General features: G+C 43.0%; 1 protein-coding gene across 8 annotated transcripts in view; it reads left to right on the forward strand.

The window, feature by feature from the left end:
• Dis3l2 (DIS3 like 3'-5' exoribonuclease 2) overlaps positions 1 to 23,089 on the forward strand; it is a 322,501-nt gene that overhangs the window by 123,366 nt on the left and 176,046 nt on the right. For all 8 annotated transcript variants that reach the window (XM_028876243.2, XM_028876240.2, XM_028876244.2 and 5 more), the window contains 2 exons: positions 15,533 to 15,636; positions 18,242 to 18,489. In XM_028876243.2, coding sequence (XP_028732076.1) covers positions 15,533 to 15,636; positions 18,242 to 18,489 — 352 coding nt within the window. The remainder of the gene's footprint in view (positions 1 to 15,532; positions 15,637 to 18,241; positions 18,490 to 23,089) is intronic.

Here is a 23,089-nt window from a genome sequence, read left to right on the forward strand (position 1 = left end):
GGCTGGCCTTTGGGAAAGCAGCATTTAATTGCTTTCCTTTCAACCAGCAGCAATCTGGTCCTCAATATGACTGTTAGAGATGTTCTATAGGGTGAATATTCAATATACTTTAAAGGACTTGTAACAGATAAGGTCATTTGGTATCTGTGGGCTTGCGAACTCCAAACGTGGTGTAACTCATCTGGTCTAGCTTCCCATGCTCAGTGGCCAATCCCTGTGTAGCCCTCTAAGATAGTGTCTAACCTTTTTCATTACTTTTCCCGTTAGTGTACTAACTAGTCTTTAGAGGGCAGGTAAAGAAACGATAGTCTGGTTTTAGTGAACACATTTGTGGTACTGAAATGTTGACATCACAGTAAGATGTGCTGGCTGGTCCCTTTAAGAAAATCTCAGGTGAAAACCAACTTAAACTTGGAAGAATCATTCATCTGTTGAGAAAGATGCAAAATGGGTGAATTAAAGATAGCTAGAGGTGAAAGCACGTGAGTGTATATGTCTGCATTTTGGGTCTTTGGGGAGCCATGAGGCTAAAAGCCAATTAAAGCTTTAGTGGAGAGAAATTTAAAAGTCATTTCTCCTGGGCAAAGGAAAGATTTGGAGCAGAGAGTGCTCAGAGAAAAGCAGGAGAGTGTTGACATTAATGCAGCCAGCTCCTGGGAATTGGAATCAGGGCAAAGCCCCATCTAAGATGACCCTGGGACTCTGCTCCAACTTGAGAACCTGAGGGTGTGTACATGTTCAGCCTAAAGAAGAAAGTAGCTGCAGCCTATCATGTTAGTTCCTCCCTTTTCTAACCTCTTACCAGTTTTCAAATTAATATAGTTCAGGGAAATAGAGTAGTCTCGGAGGTTTTTTTTTTGTTTGTTTTTTTTGTTTTTTTGTTTTTTTTGTTTTGTTTTGTTTTGTTTTTTGTTTTTCAAGACAGAGTTCTCTGTATCTTTGGAGCCTGTCCTGGAACTCACTCTGTAGACCAGGCTGGCTTCAAACTCACAGAGATCGCCTGGCTCTGCCTCCCAAGTGCTGGGTTTAAAGGCATGCACCACCACCGCCCAGCTAGTCTGGGAATTTTTAATCCCTTTACTGATTGGGTGTTAACGTCTTTTTCATCCACTTATCTTAATTTATTAAGGCTTTCTTTTATCAGTCTCAGCCCATATATTTCTATTCGGTAGACTCATGTTTCCTAATTATATTCCAGTTGACATTCCCAATCTCTATCACAGCATGTAGATTGTGTCTCCATCTTGGACAGAGAACATCAGCATGCGTTTGTTTCATTGTGACCTCAAACTCAAGAAGTATCCAAAATGAAGTTAACTCTTCCAGTGTCTATCATTCAGGCAAATCTCTCAGATAGCATGGTTTCCTTTTCCATTATTATTTCCATCAGTGCCATTACATTTTTGGAGTTAGTATGGTATCATAGGAAGAGGGTGAGGTATTGGCATTAATCAGATTCAAGCTGCATCCTTACCTGCCCCTGTCCTCTCCTAATTGGTATCCATTGGAAAGCAAGCCCGTTATTTGGTATTTTTGAGCCTTATTTTTCTGAACCTTAAAATTGTCATAGAATTCCTGCCTACTTCACTTGGACTGCTAGGGGATATTAAGTCTAGAACTATATGTGAATCACATAATACAGTGCCAAGTGTGTGTTGTCAGGTCCGTGAGGAGTTACTAGTTACTAGGTTAAGTGCATTCAGCACCACCCTTGTCATATACAGTCTGTGTTTGGGGACACATTCTCATTCAATCTTTTCTAGAGTGTGGAAAGATGAGCTCTGCATATTCTGGGTCTCTCTCCCACTTTTTACAGATGTGGTTGGTCCCCATATTACAGAGGAAACAAGGCTCATGCGTGATCTCATCCCCTCTTGTAGTGTTTTAGTGTAGTGCAGCCGGTATCTTAATCTTTCTGCCTGAGGTTGATCTTTCCTCCAGGGCTCTGATCCTATTCCTTCCTCTCCAGGGACCCCTCCTTTTCTAAGTATGCTTATTTCTACCACACCTTCTTTGCTTGTTTCTTTCCATCAGCAGCTCCATTCCAAGTCTCTCTTATCTTAAAAAAAATAAAATATTCAAAACCAAGTGGCAGTTTCTCTATCCCTGTATAGCCACCACCCTGTGTTATTCTATTCCCTAACTACTAGACTTCCTGAGTCCATTCCACACACTTGTCCTCACAGTCCACATCACACTCAATTTCCCAGGCACACATCCTGGATTTTCTTTGTTTTATTCATGAAAATTGACCTCACCAGGGTTACCTGTGGCCCTGTTACTATAGCCACATTGCTGACCATGCTTTTCCCATTGAAATGCTCTTAGGGTTTGGCTTCTGGGATCCCACATCAGCCTTATGTTTTTCTCTACTTTGCTGACCACACCTCAGTTACCTTTGGAAACTTTTCTTCTTTTGCTTTGCTTAAATATTGATGTGCTTGGACTCTCACCCCTCTACCCTAACAGTCTCTGAGGAAGAGTCATTTTATTCACTCATCTGTTCTCTAGGCACAGGTGACTTGCACAGATCTCTTTCTTGCCCAAATCTTTTTCTTAAGCAACATATCTAATAGTTGATGCGTCAAGCTCACTATCCACCCCTGAGCTTACATCTTTTCATGCTTACCTCAGCATGTTCTCCCACTGCAGTGTGCCTTAGAATCACCTGAATGGCTTGTTAAAATACAGATTGCTGGGCCAGAGCTTTTGGGTCAGTATGAAGAGGAATTGAGGCTATGACTTACATGGGTTCCCAGGTGATATTTATGCTACTAGTCTAGGAAATATTCTCTGAGAATCCCTGTTCAAAGAGAACAGAGGCCCCTTTTCTGCCCCTGCTGTGCCTTGTATACTCCTGCTACCCCATCCCACATGTCTCTAAATTTTTTCAGTTTTGCCTTCTAAGAGCCTCCAGGACCACTTATTGCTTCTGCAACTAGAATGCTTTCTTGTAGTAATCTGTTGTTTCCCCTGCCTTCAGTCAATTTTCATGGCTCTTTCAGTACAGAAACCAGTGTAAATTTCTTCACACACAGGTCATGTCAAACTGTTGCCTCCATTCTCCTTTAGTTCCCCATTGTTATAAATCCAAACTCTCCTTTCAGAGAATCTTGTTCTGTCCCTCCTTGTTTTGCATGTCATGAATTAGGCATACAAAAAAAAAAAAAAAAAAAAAAAGACCCCAACACATATATCTCAGATGTATCACACATGTCTGGTAGAGTACTTGCTTAGACTGTGTGAAGCCCTGGGTTTAACCCCTAACATCACATGAAACTGGGCATGGTGGCATGTGTCTGTAATCCAAAGTGTAAGCACTTTGAAGGTAGAGGTAGGAGGATCAGGAGTTCAGGGTCATTCTCTGCTGTGTTCAAGGCTAGCCTGAGGTATAGGAAACCTTGTTAAAAGAAAGAGAAGTAGGAGGTGGGAAGGAAAAAAACAACAAAAACGGCAGACAGCAGTTATTGAGAACTTGGTGTCATCCATATAATGTTTGTTTCTCAGGCATGCACAATGCAAGAGTTAATAAAATCATGGGTGCCTCCACCAAGATTTTTGAGAGAAAGCTGGAATCATTCAAAAGAAATGGAATCATTTTTATTTTGGGGGAGCCCCTGAGAGGTCAAGATGTGAATGTAAAGTTTGTCTTGTAATTGGGAACTCAGAATACTGAAGATGTCAAAAGTATGGTATGCTTGCTAAGGAAAACTTCAGGCAGTGAGTGGAACTGGCTTAGGTCATGTGTGCTGCAGGCTGCCAGGCTGTAGGGCTGGGGCTGCTGAGGCCTGTTTGTGCTTGTGTTGTGAAACCATGTGCCCCAGATGCTGGACAGGGAGCTACAGGGTTTGCTCTTTCCCTGCTGGGCTGCATCTTGCATAAATCTTCCTTGCTATTCTCCGGTTTTACCCTTTAGGAATGGAAATGTTTGCTTTGTGTGATTGTATATTGGGAGACTATAACAGCTTAGGTTTTACCTCAAGTCTCAAAACAAAGGGCAGGGTGGGGGAGTTTAGACTTTGTAACACTGTGGAACTATTAAGACTGTGGAGACTCTTGATGTTGGACTAAATGTACTTTGGTATTATGAGATGGCCATGAGCTGTGGGGGACATAGGGTAGAAGAAGGTTATGGTTTGAACCTGAAAAGTGCCCCACAGGCTCATGTTTTGAATGTGTATTCCCTCGCTGGCACCTTATTCTCTAGGGAAGCTGTGGACCTTTAGGAGTTAGGGCTTAATTGCAGAAGTAGGTCAGTAGGGGCAGGCCAGGCTCCAGTCCTGGGTGTTCTCTGTTTTCTGGTCTGCCACAGTGTGAACAGCTGTCCTCTGGCACACACTCCTGCAGCCATGGTGCTCTGCTCCAGCACATGCAGTGCAGCAGCTCTGAGCTGAAGCCAGTGAAACTGTGAGCCAAGACATCGGTCCAGTAAGTTGTCTCTGTTCAGTATCTTGGTTGCAAAAGAGCTAATACCTGGTGTTGTAGGTTACATTTTATACACCAAGAAATGTTTTTTTCTTCTTATTTTACAGTGTTGCAGTTGATCTTCTATAGTCTCGGCAGTCACTTGTGTCCAGGTTAAAGGATTAGATTCACTCACAGCTGAATGTAAGAAATTAGGCACAATCCTGTAATTCCAGCACTCGGGAGCCTGAGACAGGAGGATCATGAGTATGAGGCCAGGGTAGACTATGTAGCAATCATTAAACAACAACAAAAGAGCTCACAGTAAGAGCTGATGAAGACAATAACGTTAATATCATCTAGCAGTTTTTGTTAGCATACTTGTGTCAGGGTTACTACATGTCAACGTAAATTATCCAGTTCTGAGTTATAAAGGTAAAAATTTAGGGACAAAACAACCTATTCAAAGCTGCGTAGCTTAAACTAGTGGGACTGGGATTTCAATTTATACCTCTGATATCACAATTATTGGAGTTTCTCACCTCTATGGAAATTATATCAAGTGAAATTATACCAAGAAGACCCCATCATTTGATAGCTCTAAAACTTAAAATCCTTCCCTGTCTGTCTGTAACTGAATTTCAGAATTGTCTACCACCCTCCTTACATACAGTGGAGCCCATCCTGTGCAGCTGTGTTTTCCTAAGATCTTGTCACACTGCGGTAGGAACAGCATAGACTGGAGCGTGGTGGATTCTGGACCCCATTTCTGCTCAGCACCTTCTTGATTGAACCCTCAACTATGTGACTTTGCTCCCCTCTTACTACTCTCCCTCCTTGTTACTCTTCTGTAAGACCCAGAGGGGACGATTTCCCTTGTGCATCGGTGAGGAAAAGAATGTGACAGTGCCTGCTTCTTTCGACCCTGTGATTGCGCCTTAATGGGACATTGGGCATAAGGAATATTGTGGACATAAGTGCCATAAAGAAGCCCATTGTGTGTCTTGTGAAGATTGTCACTGCCGCTCTTTGAATATCGTTCTCTGTCTACACTGTAACCTGAGAAAACATTTCTAAAGTACATATCCTATGGACTATCTGCTAGCAATGATGGTGAGCTTTTTATTCAGATAGTCCCTTTCACAGAAACAATTGGAAATATTTGAATTTTTAAATATCTTGGAGCTACCTCTGACAGCTTGAAGAAGCTAAAGCAACTGGCACCTCAAAACCTCTAACATTAGTTAGGGTGAACTCTGAGAGGGGTGACGAAGGACTAGGTGTTAGAGGGATTCCCTGATCGGCAGAAACACAGGGAAAGGAGCCATGAACATGGCTGGCTTCTTCTTCACCCTCCTGATCCGAGACAAAAGTCTGGCCGCTTAAAGCAAAGGTCTTTCAGGGGTGTTTTCTCCCACTGGTGGGCCCTGCTGGTGGGATGGCTCAACAAGTTCCAGGCCAGCACAGGATGTGTTTATACAACAGTGGTGGGCAAGTCAGCCATCCTGCCTTTCTAGAGTCGGGGAGGGACCCTTCAAGGACTTTATAGAACCCCAGGCCCCGAGGAGAGACTAGGCTCAGGCTTCCCAAGTCCCCCTCTGCTTCCTGGAGGGTCTTTGTCCCTGTGTGCATTTAGTCAGCCTTAAAAAAAGCTTTTTTTAGCTGGGCGGCGGCGGCGGTGGGCATGCCTTTAATCCCAGCACTTGAGAGGCAGAGGCAGGCAGCTCTCAGTGAGTTCAAGGCCAGACTGGTCTACAAAGCAAGTTCTAAGACAGCCAAGACTGTTACATGGAAAAACCATGTCTTGAAAAACCAAAAAAAAAAAAAAAAAAAAAAAAAAAGAGCCTGATTTTAATGGCTTGGGAAAAAAATTCTTGGTACCAGAGTGATGCTTCAGTGGTTAAGAAGACTTGGGTTTAGTTTCTAGCACCCACTTGGTGCCTTACAACCACCTAGAACTCCAATTCTAGGGAGTTCTAGCTCCCATGCCCTTTGGCAGGCACTGTTCATATATGATACACTTACATACGTTCAGGCGAAACACTCATACACAGTAAATAAAATAAATCTACAATTTTTTTTAAAGAGTCCACATGTGGTTAGTATTGTGGAGAGAGAAACAGAGCCCAGATTCTTTACAAGAATCTGAGACCTTCAGACTTTACACCATCAGGGCAGACCTGGAACAGATGTTCTCTCAACATGGATCTCCTCCTCAGGGTCAAGCTGACTGACTGGGCAACCAAGGGATTGCCACTCTTGAGTTGGTTTAAGAGCTGGCAATGCCTTTGGCTATCTGGCAAAATCAGGTGGAAATTCTTTTAAAAGAAAGGTTTCTTGAGCATAGGCCTCACATCATTCAGTGACTAGCCCATAAATATACCCAGGCACTCAAGGGAAGCAGAGGCCAGAGTTAAAACAAGAAAGAAACCACAAACAATGAGTACCTTAAAAAATATTATTGGGGCGGGAGAGATGGCTCAGTGGTTAGAGCATTTGTTGTTCTTCAAAGTGCTCAGGTTCAATTCCCAGCAACCACGTGGTGGCTCACGGCCTCTGCCACTTAAGGCCCTTGGGATTCAACATCCTTTCTGATCTCTGAGGGCCCTGCATACATGTGGCATACAGACATACATGTAGCCAAATTACTCATACACATAAAAATTTTAAAAATTATATTAGATACTGAAATCATCTCAGTCTGAAAAATTTCTCTTTTCTCTGTTGAAAGGAATGAAAGATAAGCCTAGAGATATTTGCAAAAAATACAAAACTATGAGTTGTGTCATAGCAAATTGGAAAAGAAATGAAAATAACTTTACATTAATGAAATTAAAAACTAAATGGAGGAGGAAAAACATTTACTTATTTAGTTTAAAGAGAAAATTTTGAGCTACTTGAAAATTGAATAAAGAGATGGTTAATAAATTGGAAGATGGTAAGAAGAAGTTATCCATAGTAAAGCACAGAAAAAATAGAAAACTAAATCATAGAGTGACATGATTAAAGCTTAGTTTGAATCCTAGCAGGAAATGAGACAAGAAGGGTAAGCAAGTGACTTTGAGAAATAGGTCGAGATATTCTGAAACAGGTGAAAACCAGATCACAAACTTAAGATCGCTGATTGTAAGTAGAATTTTTCAAATCTAGTTTAGATGAGAAGATAAGAATCAAAAGCAAAGAGGAAGTCTTCATAGAAGCTAGGGTGACCACTGACTTTTGAAAATTAGTGTTATATTTCTCCCTTCCCATTCCTCCCTCCAAACCCTCCCATACACCCCCTTTCCACTCTCCTTAAAATCATGCCCCCCAATTGTTCTTGCTTACATGTGTGTATATGTACACACATTCTTAAATATGCCCTGTGTATAATGTGACTTGTATCTATGTTTAAGGGCTGGACAACCAACTGTTGTACTCTTCCCTGAGGAAGACCGCTGCTCCTGCCCCCAGCTTTCCTCAGTTGTCTCTTGTATAGGGTTGAGGCCGTGTGGGCTTTTCCTCATCCTCTTTGACATGTCTGTTGGTGGCATCCTTGTTCAGCTCACTTTTGGGCAGTCATATTGGTGAGCCTTTATGGATAAAGCTTCTGATATTACTAGGAGACACAATCTCACAGCAAATTCCATGACCTTCTGGCTTTTATAATCTTTCCACCTTTGACTTTTAAAAAAAACCTTTTATTGATTCTTTGTGAATTTTGTATCATGCACCCCAATTCCACTCATCTCCCTGTCCTTCCATATTCACCCCCATTCTTGTAGCCTACCCCCAAAGAAAACAAAAAATAAAAATGATTAAAAATAAAAAAGAAAGATGAAACAAACAAAAATCTTGCCGTGGGAGCTGCAGTGTTGTGGTGTGTCACCCCGTCCACCCTTTTGCCCAAGTAGCTTTACTTGCAAATGTTCGTTGCAATGAGTCATTGGTCTGGTCCGAGGCTTTTGGCTTTTGCTACCCCATCAATACTGGAGCCTCAAGGAGACTCCTCTCAGATATCCTATTGTCGCCTTGTGCCATGGAGATCCTTCAGCTTTGGTTCTGCAAGGCCAGCGCCTTCATGTACTCCAGCAGTTCTTAGATAGGGTAGATGTTGGGGTGAGCCAACTCAAAGCCCTGGATCTGGGCCTGGATAGTAGCTGAGTTGGTCAGGCCCCCTGCTCTCCTGCACCTGCACCCCCGGACCAGCTCTCCTGCTTTGCCCAGGTGAGAGGCAGGGCCAGTTCTCCTGCCTGTGGTGGCTGGCAAGGAACAGGACTGGCTCTCTCTCCCATTCTCACACCATTGGGGCCAGCTCTCCTGAGTGCTGCAGCCAGTGAGAGGAGGGCCAGCTCCTTTCCCATGCCACCCAGGTTGGGGGGGCAGCTTTCCTGTACCCACACCACTGTACTGCTAGCAAGGGCCTAGGCCAGCTCTCCACCCACTCCATCAGGGCCACCTTCATTGTGCTGTCCAGATGAGGTGTGGGGCCTGCTCTCCTGCATGCTGCAGCCATCAAAGGGTGGAACCACTCGCCAGCTCTTCCACCTCACATCCTCAGGCAGGCTGCCCACACCCACACTCAGCTCTATTATGCTGCCCTCCATCATTGACTTTTTAGTGTAATATAATTCTGGTCATGTCAACTTCACATTTTTCAATGACTTTCTATCTCTAAGGTATAAAATAAAACTCCTTAGAGTGTCTCATAAGACCTTCCATGGTCTGGTTCTTACACTCAGATACACAATGCCTTCCTTTGCTCAGTTTATCCTTGTGCACTCTTCTCTCTTCTGGAATTCCCCCAAGGTCCAGGTCCTACTTCAGCTCTGATGTTAGGTGCTCTGTCAACTCTACCCAGTTCCTGTCACATAACCCGGGGACACACTGCTTGCCTGTAATGTACTTCCAATATGTGTCACAGCTTTGTTTGCCTTCTATCCCAGGTGCTCCTTGGGAATGTAGACAGTAGTCAGACAACGCCTAACATTCCATAGGGCTTTTGCTGACTTCAACAGTACCTTGATTTGTATTTGTGTGGCCCTTTTTGTCTTACTCTGATCTTGCTTGTATGGAGACTGGGTCACCACAGCCAATGCCTGCATACTGTCCTCTTCTGGCTCTGCTCCTTCAGTACCGCCTAAATACAGTTGTAGTAACTGTAACATGATATGTACATGTGGGGAAGGAACATGCTGAGAAAATTCTCTGGCAATTGTAGCTCCTTTAGCTTTAAAGGAGAGTTTAGTAACTTGCTTGGGTTGGAATTTGGTGTCCCAGGGACTCTCTCTCCTGAGCTTTAGTCCTTGTAGGAGCTGAGTCCTAGCATAATCACCAGCTCATTATGCCCCACAAGCTGTTAGCAGATCAAATGATTATTCACAGTGAATGTCCTGTGAGGACCATGTGGTCATTTCTACATCTCACTGGGAGGAGGGGCCCATGACCTAAGGTTTCCTAGTTGATTGATTTGAGAATCTGTATCGAGCATATCTTTAATTTCAATTTTTGGAAATCACACATTTCTATTGTCCTTTTGTACTGGCTGGTTTTGTGTGTCAACTTGACACAAGCTAATGCCATCGAACCTCAGATTCAAGATTCAGCTGTAAGGCATTTTCTCAATTAGTGATCACTGGAGGCGGGCCCAGCCCATGGTGGGTGGTGCCATCCCTGAACCCATTCCTGGTCCTGGATTCTATAAGAAAGCAGTCTAAGCAAGCCAGGGGAAGCAAGCATTCCTCCATGGCCTCTGCATCAGTTCCTGCCTCCGGGATCCTGGCCTGTCTGAGTTCCTGTCCTGACTTCCTTCAGTGATGAACAGCAACGAGAGAGTGTGAGCTGAATAAATCCTTTCCTCCCCAAGTTGCTCTGTGGCCATGGTGTTCACCACAGCAGTAGAAACCCTACGACACCTTTGTTCAGAGTGGAGTAGGCTTAGACTTGTCACATCTGTACTGCTTTTCCAATCTGATCAATTAACCCCCCCCCCCACGCGCCTGCCCTAAAGGAGTTAAGCCTTGTTTGTTTTTTAATGTATGTGAGTGTTTTGCTTGATTATATGTATGTACCACATGCATGTCTGGTGCCCACAGAGGCCAGAAGGTGGCTAGATCTTCTCCAACTGGAGTTACAGATGTTTTTAGCCACCATATGAGGACTGGGAACTGAACCTGGGTCCTCTGCAAGAGCAGGAAGTGCCCCTAACCACTGTGAAACCTCTCCAGCCCCTAAACATACTTTTTATTTATCATTTTTATAAATTATTTGTGGTACTGAGTATTGAACCTAGGATTTCATGTATAGTAGGCAAGTGGTCTATCAGCCCCGAAAAACTTGATGCACTTATAAAGTGTTAGGTATCATTAGGCTTGTTGGCCCCTTGTTTCTAAAGGAAATGGCCTGTCAGAATAGTTTTTCTTACTAAGATAAGGTTGCATTTGCATTTGGTTTTATTCAGGTAGCAATGCTGACTCCAGCAAACCAGAGCTTTCCAACTGTTTAAATAGACGTTCAGATCATCTATAGGAAGAGATGAGGGTTTTACTTGACTTTCTCTCCATTGTAGTTCCCAGGGACTTTTGAAAATTGTTTATATTAGTAGTGTACCTAGTTTTGAAACATTTCTCCTTTATGGCTGATGAGATGGCTGAGCAGGTGAAGCTGCTTGTCACCGAGCCCGAAGATCTGAATCTAATCCCTGGGACTGAGCATGCACATATGTACACACACACATGCACACAAATCAACTAAGTACATAATAAAGTAATCAAAAGAAAATTATCTTTTAAATGAATACTTTTGGTAGCCCTTGGTTTCTAGAGTTGTTTGAAACAGAAAGGACCGCAGAGCTGGCAGCTCTGTCCTCCTCATGGCAAACTGAACACTGTGGAGACCCCACCTTTCCCTGAGACCGAGAACCACTGGCAGCTCCGCCCACTGCTCGTGGTCCATCCTGGTGTCACACTGCTTTGTCACAGCAGTGCCCCTGGAATCCACCAGAAGCACTCTGAATTTAAACCCATGTTTTACTTTTTCAGACCCAGCCATTCCTAGTGTGGAAGACATACTTAGTGCCCCCCCCCCCCCCCCCCCCCCCCCCCCCCCCCCCCCCCCCCCCCCCCCCCCGTCACTGTCATTCTTTACCTGGAGCTCCGCTGTGTCTCACATGGATTGTCTGTCAGCTCCAGAGCACTAACAACTTCATAGTCCTAACTGCATGCTGTATAACGCTCCAGAGAGCTGCTAGGATGTTTTATGGGCTAGTGTCTGAGCTTGTCACTCTCTTTGTCTGGACCTGTCCAGTAGAAAGGATGTTCTGCTGAGAGTACTTTGAATCCTAAAGTGGTGGTGGCTTAAGTGAAAAGAAGTTTGTTTCTCTCATATGTTGAAGAGGACCAGATGTTGGCAGGCCACAGCTCGCAGGGTGGCCTCACAGGTCTCCTCCTGTCCTGTCCCTCTGCAGGTCATGTGGCCTCCACAACCAAGGTGAGTGTTCAAGGTGCAGCTGATACCTTGGCATTCCTGCCAGTAGGTATGAGGGAAGAGGAAGCTGGCCCTCTGAACCTTAGGGATACCTCCTGAAAGGTACTAGTAATACTTTTCCCTCCATGTTACTGGTTAGAGCTATGGCTAAAACTGGCAGCCACACAAAAAACCCTAAAGAACATAGTCTTTTAACCAAGCTGCCCTGCTAAAACGTGGGCCTCTTATTAGGAAAGAAGAGACTAGAATTGGGCAGTAACTAGAGTTTCTTTCTGTCATGGGACTTGTCCTACCTCTCTCCCAGCGATGTTCTTCCCGCTGCCGCTGTAGCAGCCCTTCCCCACCCAGCACTGTATCTCCAGCCTGGTGGTAGTGACTGTGATGGTCTTACTATACCTTTTCTGCTTCCTCAGCAGTGACAGTGCATTGGCCCTTCCTTGTGCCCAGCAGTGTGGAGCAGTGGGAAAGCTTGCTGGATTTCATAGTTGAATTGATTTGTGTTGAACCTCTGCTCTACACGGTGGACTGAAAGTTTAAGTACAGAAGTGCACAGCACACACGCTGTATTTAAAGCCATAGTCCAGCTGTCCCTTTTAAATTGTAGACTTTTGTGTTGAGCTGATTATTCAGCATCATCCCTTGAGGGTCTCACAGGTGTGACCAGCATGTATGGCCAGCTCCAAGTTAGAACTCTAGATTTCACTTCCTCCTCTAAACTTTAAGTGATGCCTCCACCAGTGTGGCTGCCAAAGTCATAAATCGGAAAAGAATCTTCCACTGCTCGTATGCAGTGACCCTAAAGTCAGTCAGTTCAACTGCAAATATAATTTAATTCTCTAGTGCTGGTATCACGCTCTGTCCTTATGCCCAAACTCTGGCACACCTCCTCACTGGTCTCTTTCCCACTCAGTCTGCTCTGATCTTGCCCTGAGCTGCGCCGCCCTTGCAGCCAGACTCCTGTTGTTTCTGGGCTTACATTCTGGACTCAGGTGACCTGCAAGGCCACCTGAATTCACTCCTGTTGTTCCTCCTTCTCACCTGTGCAGAACCCAGTCTTGCCTCTGCTTTCTGGTCTCCTTTCTGGTCCCACCCCTTCTTCACTCATCATTCCTCATCCCCTTGCTGTTCCTGCCCATGCCATCCTTGTGTCTGGTGTAAATGTCATTTCCTCACAAGCCTTTCCTTAACCTCTCAGCGGTATGTCCCTCCCTTTCCTCTTCAGGGCTGTTGTTCTTAGAATTTGTTACAATTTATCATTTATATTTACAGAGTGATTACTTACCAACATCATTTCTACATTCTTGTATATAAGTTTCCTGAGGTCTTAGAACATATTTTCTTACTAAAAATCAAATTCTCAATACTTAGTACTCAATAAATATATGTCTCATAAATGAATTAATAAATGACTTCAGATTAAGCAGTGCATTATCTTTCATTAAACTGGCAACTTTACTATTCAGTGCAACAAGACTTAGTTGTTGGCAGTGTGAAGACAAATCACTTTTGCAACTTAGTGTTGTATTTCGTTACTTTCACTGACTTACACCTGTGATTCTCACCTGCAACAGTATAAACGCCCATGTCAATTATTTGAATGTAACTTAGAACAAAGCCTTATTTTCCCCAGGATGACCTTTTGAATAGAGAACCTGGAAAGGTCATATTTGGGTATGATGGAAGGAAGTCACACAGGGCCCACTTCATCTCTAGGCCTTCGTTTTAGATGTTACCTGGTGTAACCTCTGGAATGGCAGACTCGCGGTTGTCAGCATGGACCTGAGGTGACAGTCACCTTAAGATGGCGCTGTCTGGGTCATCCCAGAAAGAGGCTTGCTCTGGGCTTGGGCTGTCGTAGAAAAGTGGTTTCCGCTGAGTATGGTTACACATGCCTTCAATCCCAGCCCTCAGGAGGCTGAAAAGAAGATTACAAGTTCAAGGTTAGCCTCAGCTACTTACTAAGAAAGCAGATAAGACAATGAAAGAGAAGAAGACCAGTTTCCTCACCACTCTGACTTGCTTGCTAAGTTTTTAAGTCCAAAGCCTTAAGTATCAGATATCCAAGTAGCATGTAATTATAATTTTGTCTTTCTGTTTTTCAATGAATTGTGTTAATCTGTAGAAAACACTGACAAGGTATGTCATATAACAAAAGAAATCAACACTCTGTGTGTGTGTCTGTGTGTGTGTGTGTGTGTGTCTGTGTTTTCTTTCAGATTATTTTTTTTAAAAATGTTTTGGAAGCATCTGGTGATTTTATTTTTTTTATTCATTCATTCATTCATTCACTTATTTTCATCCTGAGTTATTGCTCTAAGATGAAAGATGGAATTAGGTGGTTACTTTTACCGATAGAGAGGTTGTTTACCACCAGAAAGTTTGTTTTTCCTTTTTGGAAAACTGAAAATTCTGCTTTCAGTAGCACTATGGTGGGAGGATTTCAGCAAAGATAGAAACACATAGTTTATCATTCTGGATTTGAGACCACAGCAGTGGTTCCAGAGCTGCCACAAGAGGCAGCCAATCATGAAAAAGATTATGTTTTTATTTGGGCCTTGGAAATGTCTAAATGACAAGTACAGTCTTTCTTAGCTCCCTGTGAATTGATAATAGACCCCTGTTAATTGTTAATTAGAAACTCTGATATAGCTGGAGAAGAATGTTTTACAGGAAAATTCTAATGTAGCAAGTGAAAATACAAAACAAAACAAACCTTTAAATTTTCAGAAAGTCTAATTTGCTGCTTGTACGCAGGGGTGTTTTTAATATAATGCTTCTGGTACAAAGCCTGGCACTGCTTCCTTGGGGAGATGTGGTTTCAGTTTCTTGGGTTAATGTGTATTATAACATTGGAGACTAAAAAATTAGCATTAGAGGACTCTAAGTACTTTATTCTTTATATAATACCACTAAGAACCTTGTTTCTTTCAGACGGTATTGAGAGTTGAATAGTTGAATCTAGGACCTTATGCATCTTATCTAGTGTTCATTTACAGCATCAGCTTGTTCTAACAAGGATTGAAAGCTAGGAAAATCAGAGTCTGGTTGGGCATTCATTCATTCAATAAATGCAACTTATTTTGCATTGTTTTGTTCATTATGGCTGGTACCAAAGTACTTTTCAAAGTACTTTGTTAATGTTCAGGGACCCTGTGATACAGCTTCCATGTGGTTGCCATCTGTGATGGGGTTGGACTTTATGGTGATGTGGATCACCCATGTTCTTGTGAGCAGCTCCTCACCTGCACTCTGCAAGAATGCCCAATTAAAGAAAGAAGTAGATGTTTATGTTCATTTTTATTTCACTTATTTTATCAGATGTACATAATAAATTTGCCTATCACTTTTATTCTTTGTGTGCTGAAGTCATATATAATATCTAGACCTTTCATTTTAATGCTCTCTACATGTATAATGTTTGCTATGTTAGTAATGTTAAGTAGATCAGATGTACCCTGCTAAGACCAGGTGTTCAGTGTAGCACAGATACAACACTACTGGCCTTATCCAGTCGCCCAACTGTTGTGTATACTCTCTTTTGTGAAGGAGTGGTGTGGAGTACTTGGCCTCCATGAAGCTTTCTAGTATGAATTTAAAGATCTCTGTGTACCCAGTGGACATGCAGCTAATTGGTTCCTCTTCTCTTTTTTTCTCTCTGACTTAGGAAAAGAAGATTCTAGTGCTCCAGTTACAAAAGACGAGAACACCACCCCCATGTCACAGGACACAAGAGCCTTACCCGAGAAGTCACTGCAGAAATCAGCAAAGGTTGTTTCCTACAGATTTTTTTTCTGCTTGTCATTTGGGATGCTCATCGTAACTGTAGTTGCTCAGTTAATCAGAAAGTCAGTAAAAGCCATAAATTAGGGAAAGTGACTAGGGCTTTTGTAACTTTAAGCATACGAGTGTGTATTTCTTTGATTGACTTAGGATGCTAGTGGCGTCTTCTGGTGTAGGACAAACGTAGTTGACTCTTGCTCTTGGTGGCACACATGCTGCAAGGACAGGAGATAAAGTAAAACCATGGTGAGAGACTTCCCAGACCAGAGATACCTGTCAGTGTTGACTCTGGGACTCACATGGCAACTCCAACCATCTTGCTGGGAGGAGCTCTCCTGCCTGCTGACATGAGGACTTTGGAAGTCGGTAGACTGTGTGTGTCCTGCTGTTGCTCATGGAGTTACCCAGAGCTTCTCACAGTTCTTTGGTTGCCTCCTGTGTGTTTGGCATGAGGGATGTCTAAATGATCACTCCATATCAGCCATGTATTGTATGTAACACATATATGCTCATGTGTATATGCACACATATTTATACATTTTACATAATATACATGTGACAGAGCTATACCTGTTTTGTCTCACCTGTGCAGTATTTAAACTTTTTACTTCATGGTTTATATTAAACAAAGAATATTTACAGAAAATTTAGACTTTTTGCTTTTGTCAAATCAGTCTCTGACTGCACTAAGCCATGGTCCTCTGTGCTGTAGTTGAAGTGGGTGGAGATGGCCTCTGTCCATGTAACTCGTGTCTGTAATTCCTGCCACCCTTCAACCATGTTTATCTTCCCTTCTTTTCTCAGGTAATAGTTCATAATGAATTGGATCTAAAGTTATAAGGAAAAATAGCACTTACAAGCAAAACTATGTGGAGTTAGAGTCATTCCCAGGGCAACTGACATTGTACGCATAATGGACAATGCTCAGGTGTTCTCCATTCTTTAGAAATGTTATCAAAATTAAATGGAGAATCAAGGACTTTGGGTTCAGATATGATGACATGAACTTGTTTTTCTCCTCTTACATAACTATAAATCTGGGAAAGACTGTAATAAGAGGCACTCAGAGGAGAGCCATGAACAGTGGAAGGGACAGTTAGGAACCCTAGAGATGCAGAAAGTAGGTAGTGGGAGGGACCTACAGCCTCACAGTCAGAGGGTGACACAGGCCGTGCTTCTGAATCCAGCCCAGCGACAGAGGGTGGGCCAGGGAGACTCACTCTTCATATCGAACACGGAACTCTCCAGAATACCAGGCAATTCTGGCAGCACTTGGAAAGGAAATTGGCTTGGAGCTCTGGATAATAAATGGACAGGGGCAAGGGCTCTCCTTTCACCTCAGGCTACTAATTTCTCTCCCTACCAGGAGACAGCAGGCATCTCACTGGCTTCAACACAAGAGAGCCATGACAAGAAGCACCAGGCTCAGGAAGCCTTTTTCTCCTAGGAGCCAGAGACTCCTCTTTCCACCTTAGAGACCACAGTGAAAAGGGTTTTACCCCAATAAGTAGCCTGACATGGAAAGTTCCTTTTTCTTCATGTAGAGGACTTAGCCATTGGCTGGTAAGACCCTGCCCCAACAGGCTTATGATCCCTGTGGCTTGGGGATCCCTCTCTTGTAGTTAATGCTGAGCAGCCAGGTAGTACCAGCAAGGGAGATCCTGCTGTAATAAAATACTCCAAATTGGAAGACTCTGTCCTTGAAGGCTGGAGATAGCCCTTTCCTACTTTCAGGTGGTCTAACCTGGGAGATTCCCTTCTGCCTCACAGAAATAACTAGCAGACAGCAGCAGGAGTCCAGTGTTAGCATATAAACCAAACATATCAAAATGATATTGAAAACAGTTATCTTTAGAAGTGAAGTGTTCCAATAGGCCAAAATGTGTTAAAGTTGAATAAGATTTCTTTCTGTCTGTGAGAGGTTTAAGTAGGACTCAGAGTCTCTTAATGTGGTAGCCAAGAGATCTAAAATACAGTAGAAACTCCTTAAGAACTATACTAAGAACCAAAACAATCATATTAAATGAGAAAAAATGTTCAGTTGACACCAGCCTCAAAACACTGGGTTGTTAACAAGAGCCCAATGAAGATTTTCAACAAACATTACATTTTCTGGACACATTTCAGAAAACAGGAGATGTCAGCAAAGAGATAGAAGTTATATCCCAGTTGAGAACAGTGATTTTTTTTTTTTAATGTTCAATAACATTTTTAAAGAAAACAATTGCAGTTTTGTTCTTGGGAAATTCTGTTATTGTTCATGCAGGCAAAGTATAATGCAGAGAAGAAACTTGGAGCCGTCCACCCTGCTGGGCTACACTTACCTTTACAAGATATAGGGCGTGGTTATCAAAAGCATTTTCATCTAATTTATCCATCTAGTCCATAGGTTTTTTTCTTGGATCTTTGCCCCCCCCATGAATATTTAAGTTGTTGCCACTCACATATAGATCACTTAATTACAGAGTACCGTAGAGAGCCCCTTCATGGTGACCTCCCAAAGCTGCTAGGTCCACCTGGTTGATCAGATCCTGTTGACTTTCTGACTGATTCTCCTGTAGAGAAACAATGACTTTGTCTTTTGTGTTTTCAGGTGGTTTACATCTTGGAGAGAAAGCATTCCCGAGCAGCAACTGGCATCCTCAAACTCTTGGCTGATAAGAACAGTGACCTGTTTAAGAAATATGCCCTGTTTTCTCCTTCAGACCACCGAGTGCCTAGAATTTATGTACCTCTCAAGGACTGTCCCCAGGACTTCATGACCCGACCTAAAGATTATGCCAACACACTGTTCATCTGCCGCATCATAGACTGGAAGGAGGACTGTAATTTTGCCCTGGGGTAGGTGATCTTTGACAGAACAGCACAGGAAGAAGTCTGTGTGGGTGGGCTGCAGGGCAGCAGCTGATGGACTTCTGGTCTTACTTCTTTACTAAAGCCTTAGCACTAGGGCAGTCGGGCCCTGCTCTTTGAGAAGTTGCCCTTTGGTCACCTATAGATTGCTTGAATTACCAGGCAAACACCATTTTTTGGGCATAAAATATAAATGCATTCTGAGCCTCTTCCTGCTGCTGTATGATAAGCACCCCCGGGACCTGGGTACTGCAGAACAGCAGTCTTCTCCTTTGAGAACTCATGTTAAAATAGGAAAGTCCCACCAGAGTCGGGGCATCCTGGCTTCTTTGCATTAATAATATCATGAAGACAAGTTTGGGTGTTGGGTTTGTTCATGGTGATCTTCAATTTGAGAAATGCCAAAGATTCATGTATGGCATTGTAGAAAGAATTGCCCCACTGTAGGAAGAATAAGCGTACCATGTCAAAATCATAGTCCTTAGACTATCAATGATTGTCATTTTATTTTGTTTGAAGAATCTTCTGGACCTAGCTGTCTCATAAATGCTGTACCTATTTCTTTTTATATAGCTAGTATTCATTTTGAAAGAAAAGTAATATTGTGTTAGCTATGTCTTTGACCCTTTATAATGGTGTCTAGTTTTTGCATCACAGAAAATAAAATATAAGTATATAATGTAGAGGAGTCTGTTTGGACATTTACTTGTAGTCCAGTTTAGTGATCATTCAGCCTGTCTAAGATCCTCCTGGAGATGCCCTATGCTTATCAGAGCCTAGGGTGAATGACCTCTGGGCCACTGGCCACTATGTTTTGCTTTGATTAGATTTATTGTACTTGCATGTACTTAATGCTTAGTCACTTACACTAAATCAAATCGGTATATTAGGCCACGAATGTGGCCCACACCTTTAATCCCAGCACTGAGAAAATGAAGGCAGATGGATCTCTGTTAGTTCAAGGCCAGTATGGGATATATAGAGAGTTTCAGTCCAGCAAGGGCTATATAATGAGAGCCTGTCACAATAAACAAACAAATCTATCATCTATCTGTCTGTCTGTCTGTCTGTCTGTCTGTCATACTGATGTAATTTAAGAAACATCACCCCATGTCTCTTTTGCAGTTATGTGAAGACTGGAGTAGTTTCCCTGGTCTCAGAGCCACTCGGGAACTGTTGTGCTTTTCTTTTCTGCCCTCTAGTACCTGGTTGTAGTGCCATCAGTTTTAAAGCCTAACTCATTATCCAAGGGTGACGTCAGCCTCTTGAGCTCCACATAGCCCTTCTCACAAGCTTGCCTGTTTCTCACCAGCAATCAAAGGGCTTGATGATGGTTGTGCCACCTGCTCCTGTTGATTTGTTGCTGTCCTCTCTTGGACAGTGACAGGGGAAGACTGCCATGCCAGAGCAGGAAATCCAGCTGTCTTTTATCTGCCTTTCCACCATATCCCATTGTGCAAGCTTGATTGGGTCGTTTCCTGAGCATTCAAGACTAAGGGAAATCTTCCTGGTGTGAGTTTCTGAAGGACCTTAGATATTTTTCTTGCACAGCTGAGCCCTTATCTCATCAGGAACCCTTGGCTCAAGTTAAGTGCAGCAGCAGCAGCAGCAGCCACAAAGGGATTCAGACCTTGGAAACAGCAAATGTATTCACTGGTTCTAAAGAAAGAATATTCTAAAATGATAATCATGTGTTATATAACTTCCAAAGTAAAGCTTGAATATAATCATATTTAGATGAAAAGCTATGATTTCTGCCTACATTTGTAATATAAAAACATTCAAATTGTATTTCCTAAAACTGTGCCTTCAAAATTCTTTCTGAGAAGATAAAATTTACTTGAAAAAAGAAAGCCCGACGACTTTCCTTAATGAAGTTCTCAGAGGCTGTCTGTCTGTCGCCCAGAGGGTGAGGGCTGCAGCTGTTGAGCTGTTGGTGGTCCCCGGCTGTTTTGTTCTGGCTGTCACTCACTGATCTTTAGGAACTGAGGTCACTGGTTTCCACTCTGCACATGATGTGCTACAGTGGCCTTGGTTTCCTCCCCCATATTTGCCAGGCTTTGATGAGGAGCATGAGGTAGTAGTTGCAGTGGGTGGAGTGTACGGTCAGCTTCCACGTAAACAGTGCCTAAAACCCTGGTTAGCTAGGTGGCTTCCTCCTGAATTTCTTCCCTGTGCCTGCGTCTTTCCCCTGAACAGTCTTGAGCTTCTTCTGCCTGTGAAGTTGTTACTAATTACTCAAGTCCAAGGTTATATTCCTCTTCAGTGGATACATTTAGTTTAGCGGACAGCCTTCAGTGTATGTAAGGTGCTGTACCACCTGAGAAGTGCAGAGGTAAACAAACTAGAGTCAGGTCTGGAAACTGACTAATAAAAGACCTTGATATAAATGGCAAAGATACAACTTGATTCTAAGAAATGGAATCTCACCTACACTAATTTAAATAAAATGGGGATTACTATGAGAAGCTGGTGGTTCTCCTAAAATCCAGGGTGTTAAACTGTAAGAAGGACTATGAGAAACTCAATGAACAAGACAGTCAGGGTTTTGCTTTGCTCTCAAGTGCCCTGACAAGACCAACCACCCTTCTGCTTGTGAGCCGAGCTCCTCTCTTAACTTGTCATAGCACAAGCAGCACACATGGCCAGTCGCAGGTGGCATACTGACGCCTGGATCACAAGACAGAAATTCATGGGGCAGACAATTGCATTGACCAAGTTTAAGACAGGCATTTTCCTAGGCAGTAGCTTGAAGTAGATGTGGGATCCAGACTTCTATGGCCTTCTGCCCTACAAGCAGGACTGTGAATGCAACTGTCTGGGAAGGAACATGGAGAAAGCAGGGGAAGTGAATGTCCTATCTATTTTAGCTACCACTGTAGTACAGAATAGTATGTCTTAAGTTCTTCCACAGAAAGAAAACAATTTAATGACGGAGGAGATAGATAGAAGAAATGGGAGATCTAGGATCACTTCTTGAAAGACAGAAAGCTCTTTGTTAACAGATCTCCTGCACTGAGAGTCTAGAATGGAGAGAAAGGAGCGTGAGGGACAGCTAGAGATATTACAGGCTGTTTGAAGAAGCTAGAGGAAGTGAGAGGACCTGAGACAGAAGAACTGTGGAAGAGAAAGAGGAGTGAAAAGCTTTGGGGAAAACAAGGTGAGTTCTGCATGAAGGAAAGTAGAAGACGCTTACATGAACTTCCCGGCCTCAGACTTGGGTGAGGGTAGATACTGGTGGTAATTTAAACACAATGTCCCGAGAGCAGCCTTGGTTGCTCTTCCATATGGCTCCACCATAGCCTTCATTGATATCTTGTCCTTTGCTACGTCCCTGGATGACATTGTCTGCTTATGGCTCCAAGTTTTTGCACACATACTTCCTAACAGTGACTTTCACCTGTGGGTGAAATACTTAGCTTTTAAATTCAACTCATTTGGCTACTCAGAAAGTCTTCCCTGACTCCAGACTTCCTTCTGGGTATTCTCATAGCTTCTAATAAGTTCATCACTGCAGCTCAGATACTGTTTGGATTGCATTGGCTGATTTGATACTTCACTTGGCCATGTGTTCATTTTGATCAAAGATACCTTAGGAAAAGGCTGGTCAGATAATTAGGTAGAAATGAAGGTGACTCTGAGGTCTGCAGCCAGGTTTACTAGGAAATTCAGAAGGATGAAGGTGAATTTAGAGTGGAACCCAGAGTTCCATGACTTTAAGATCAATACCTGTAACAGCATGAGACAAGTGTACAAATCAGGTGGAGGATGTCAGTGTTAGGAGGTACTGACATTTAACAAAAGGATGGAAAAGAATCTGAACATTCAGAGAGTACATGTGTGACATCAGTAGCTTTGGGAGGATCCATAAGGAAGCCATGTGCTGTAATTTCCTCTCTGGCATGCCCTGTGCCACTTTGGCAACTCAACTTAAGGGAAGCTTAGAGGCCTTTACAGTTTGGAGACCCATGGTTGTTAGAACCGTTTTCTGTCTTGATGTTAGAATTGTCATAAGGGGTATCACTTGACTTCTCTTGACAATATATCTACCACCTTTTGTGAATTATTAGGCTTGTAATTCTGTCAAAACACCAAAGGTAGTCTTAGTGAGCCCTTGCTGGCATTTAGGGACCAGTGCTTTTTGTCATAAATCACAGCATACTTAGTACTTTTAATATTTGGTAGTGGACTCTTGTCCAGAATAACCAAAGAGCCGCATTGGCTTCCTCTCTGGAATGATTTGCAATTATGTAATGAGATTTACAGTTTTAGGAACTCCTCAGCTCTCTTAAATCATCATTCCCTCTTGAAGCCCTCACAGTGGCATTCATGCTGGTATTTCTTAGACGTTTGTAAGATCTACTACCAAAACTCTAAAGATCACTGCCTCAGCCCCATCTCTTCTAGGATGCTGTGGGCACAAAGATACCATGCTCACTTTCTCCAAGAGTTGTAATGGTGTCTTCTCAAATGATGTAAGGCTAAATCTTGAAGGAAATAGAAGAGTTTTACAGTAGCTACCGTGAGAAGCAAATAGTGGTGTTTGGCACCACCGAAGGCTGAGGATGTAGAAGAACTGGTTTAGAGC

Source organism: Peromyscus leucopus, chromosome 13 (genome assembly GCF_004664715.2).
Source record: "Peromyscus leucopus breed LL Stock chromosome 13, UCI_PerLeu_2.1, whole genome shotgun sequence".
NCBI lineage: Eukaryota > Metazoa > Chordata > Mammalia > Rodentia > Cricetidae > Peromyscus > Peromyscus leucopus.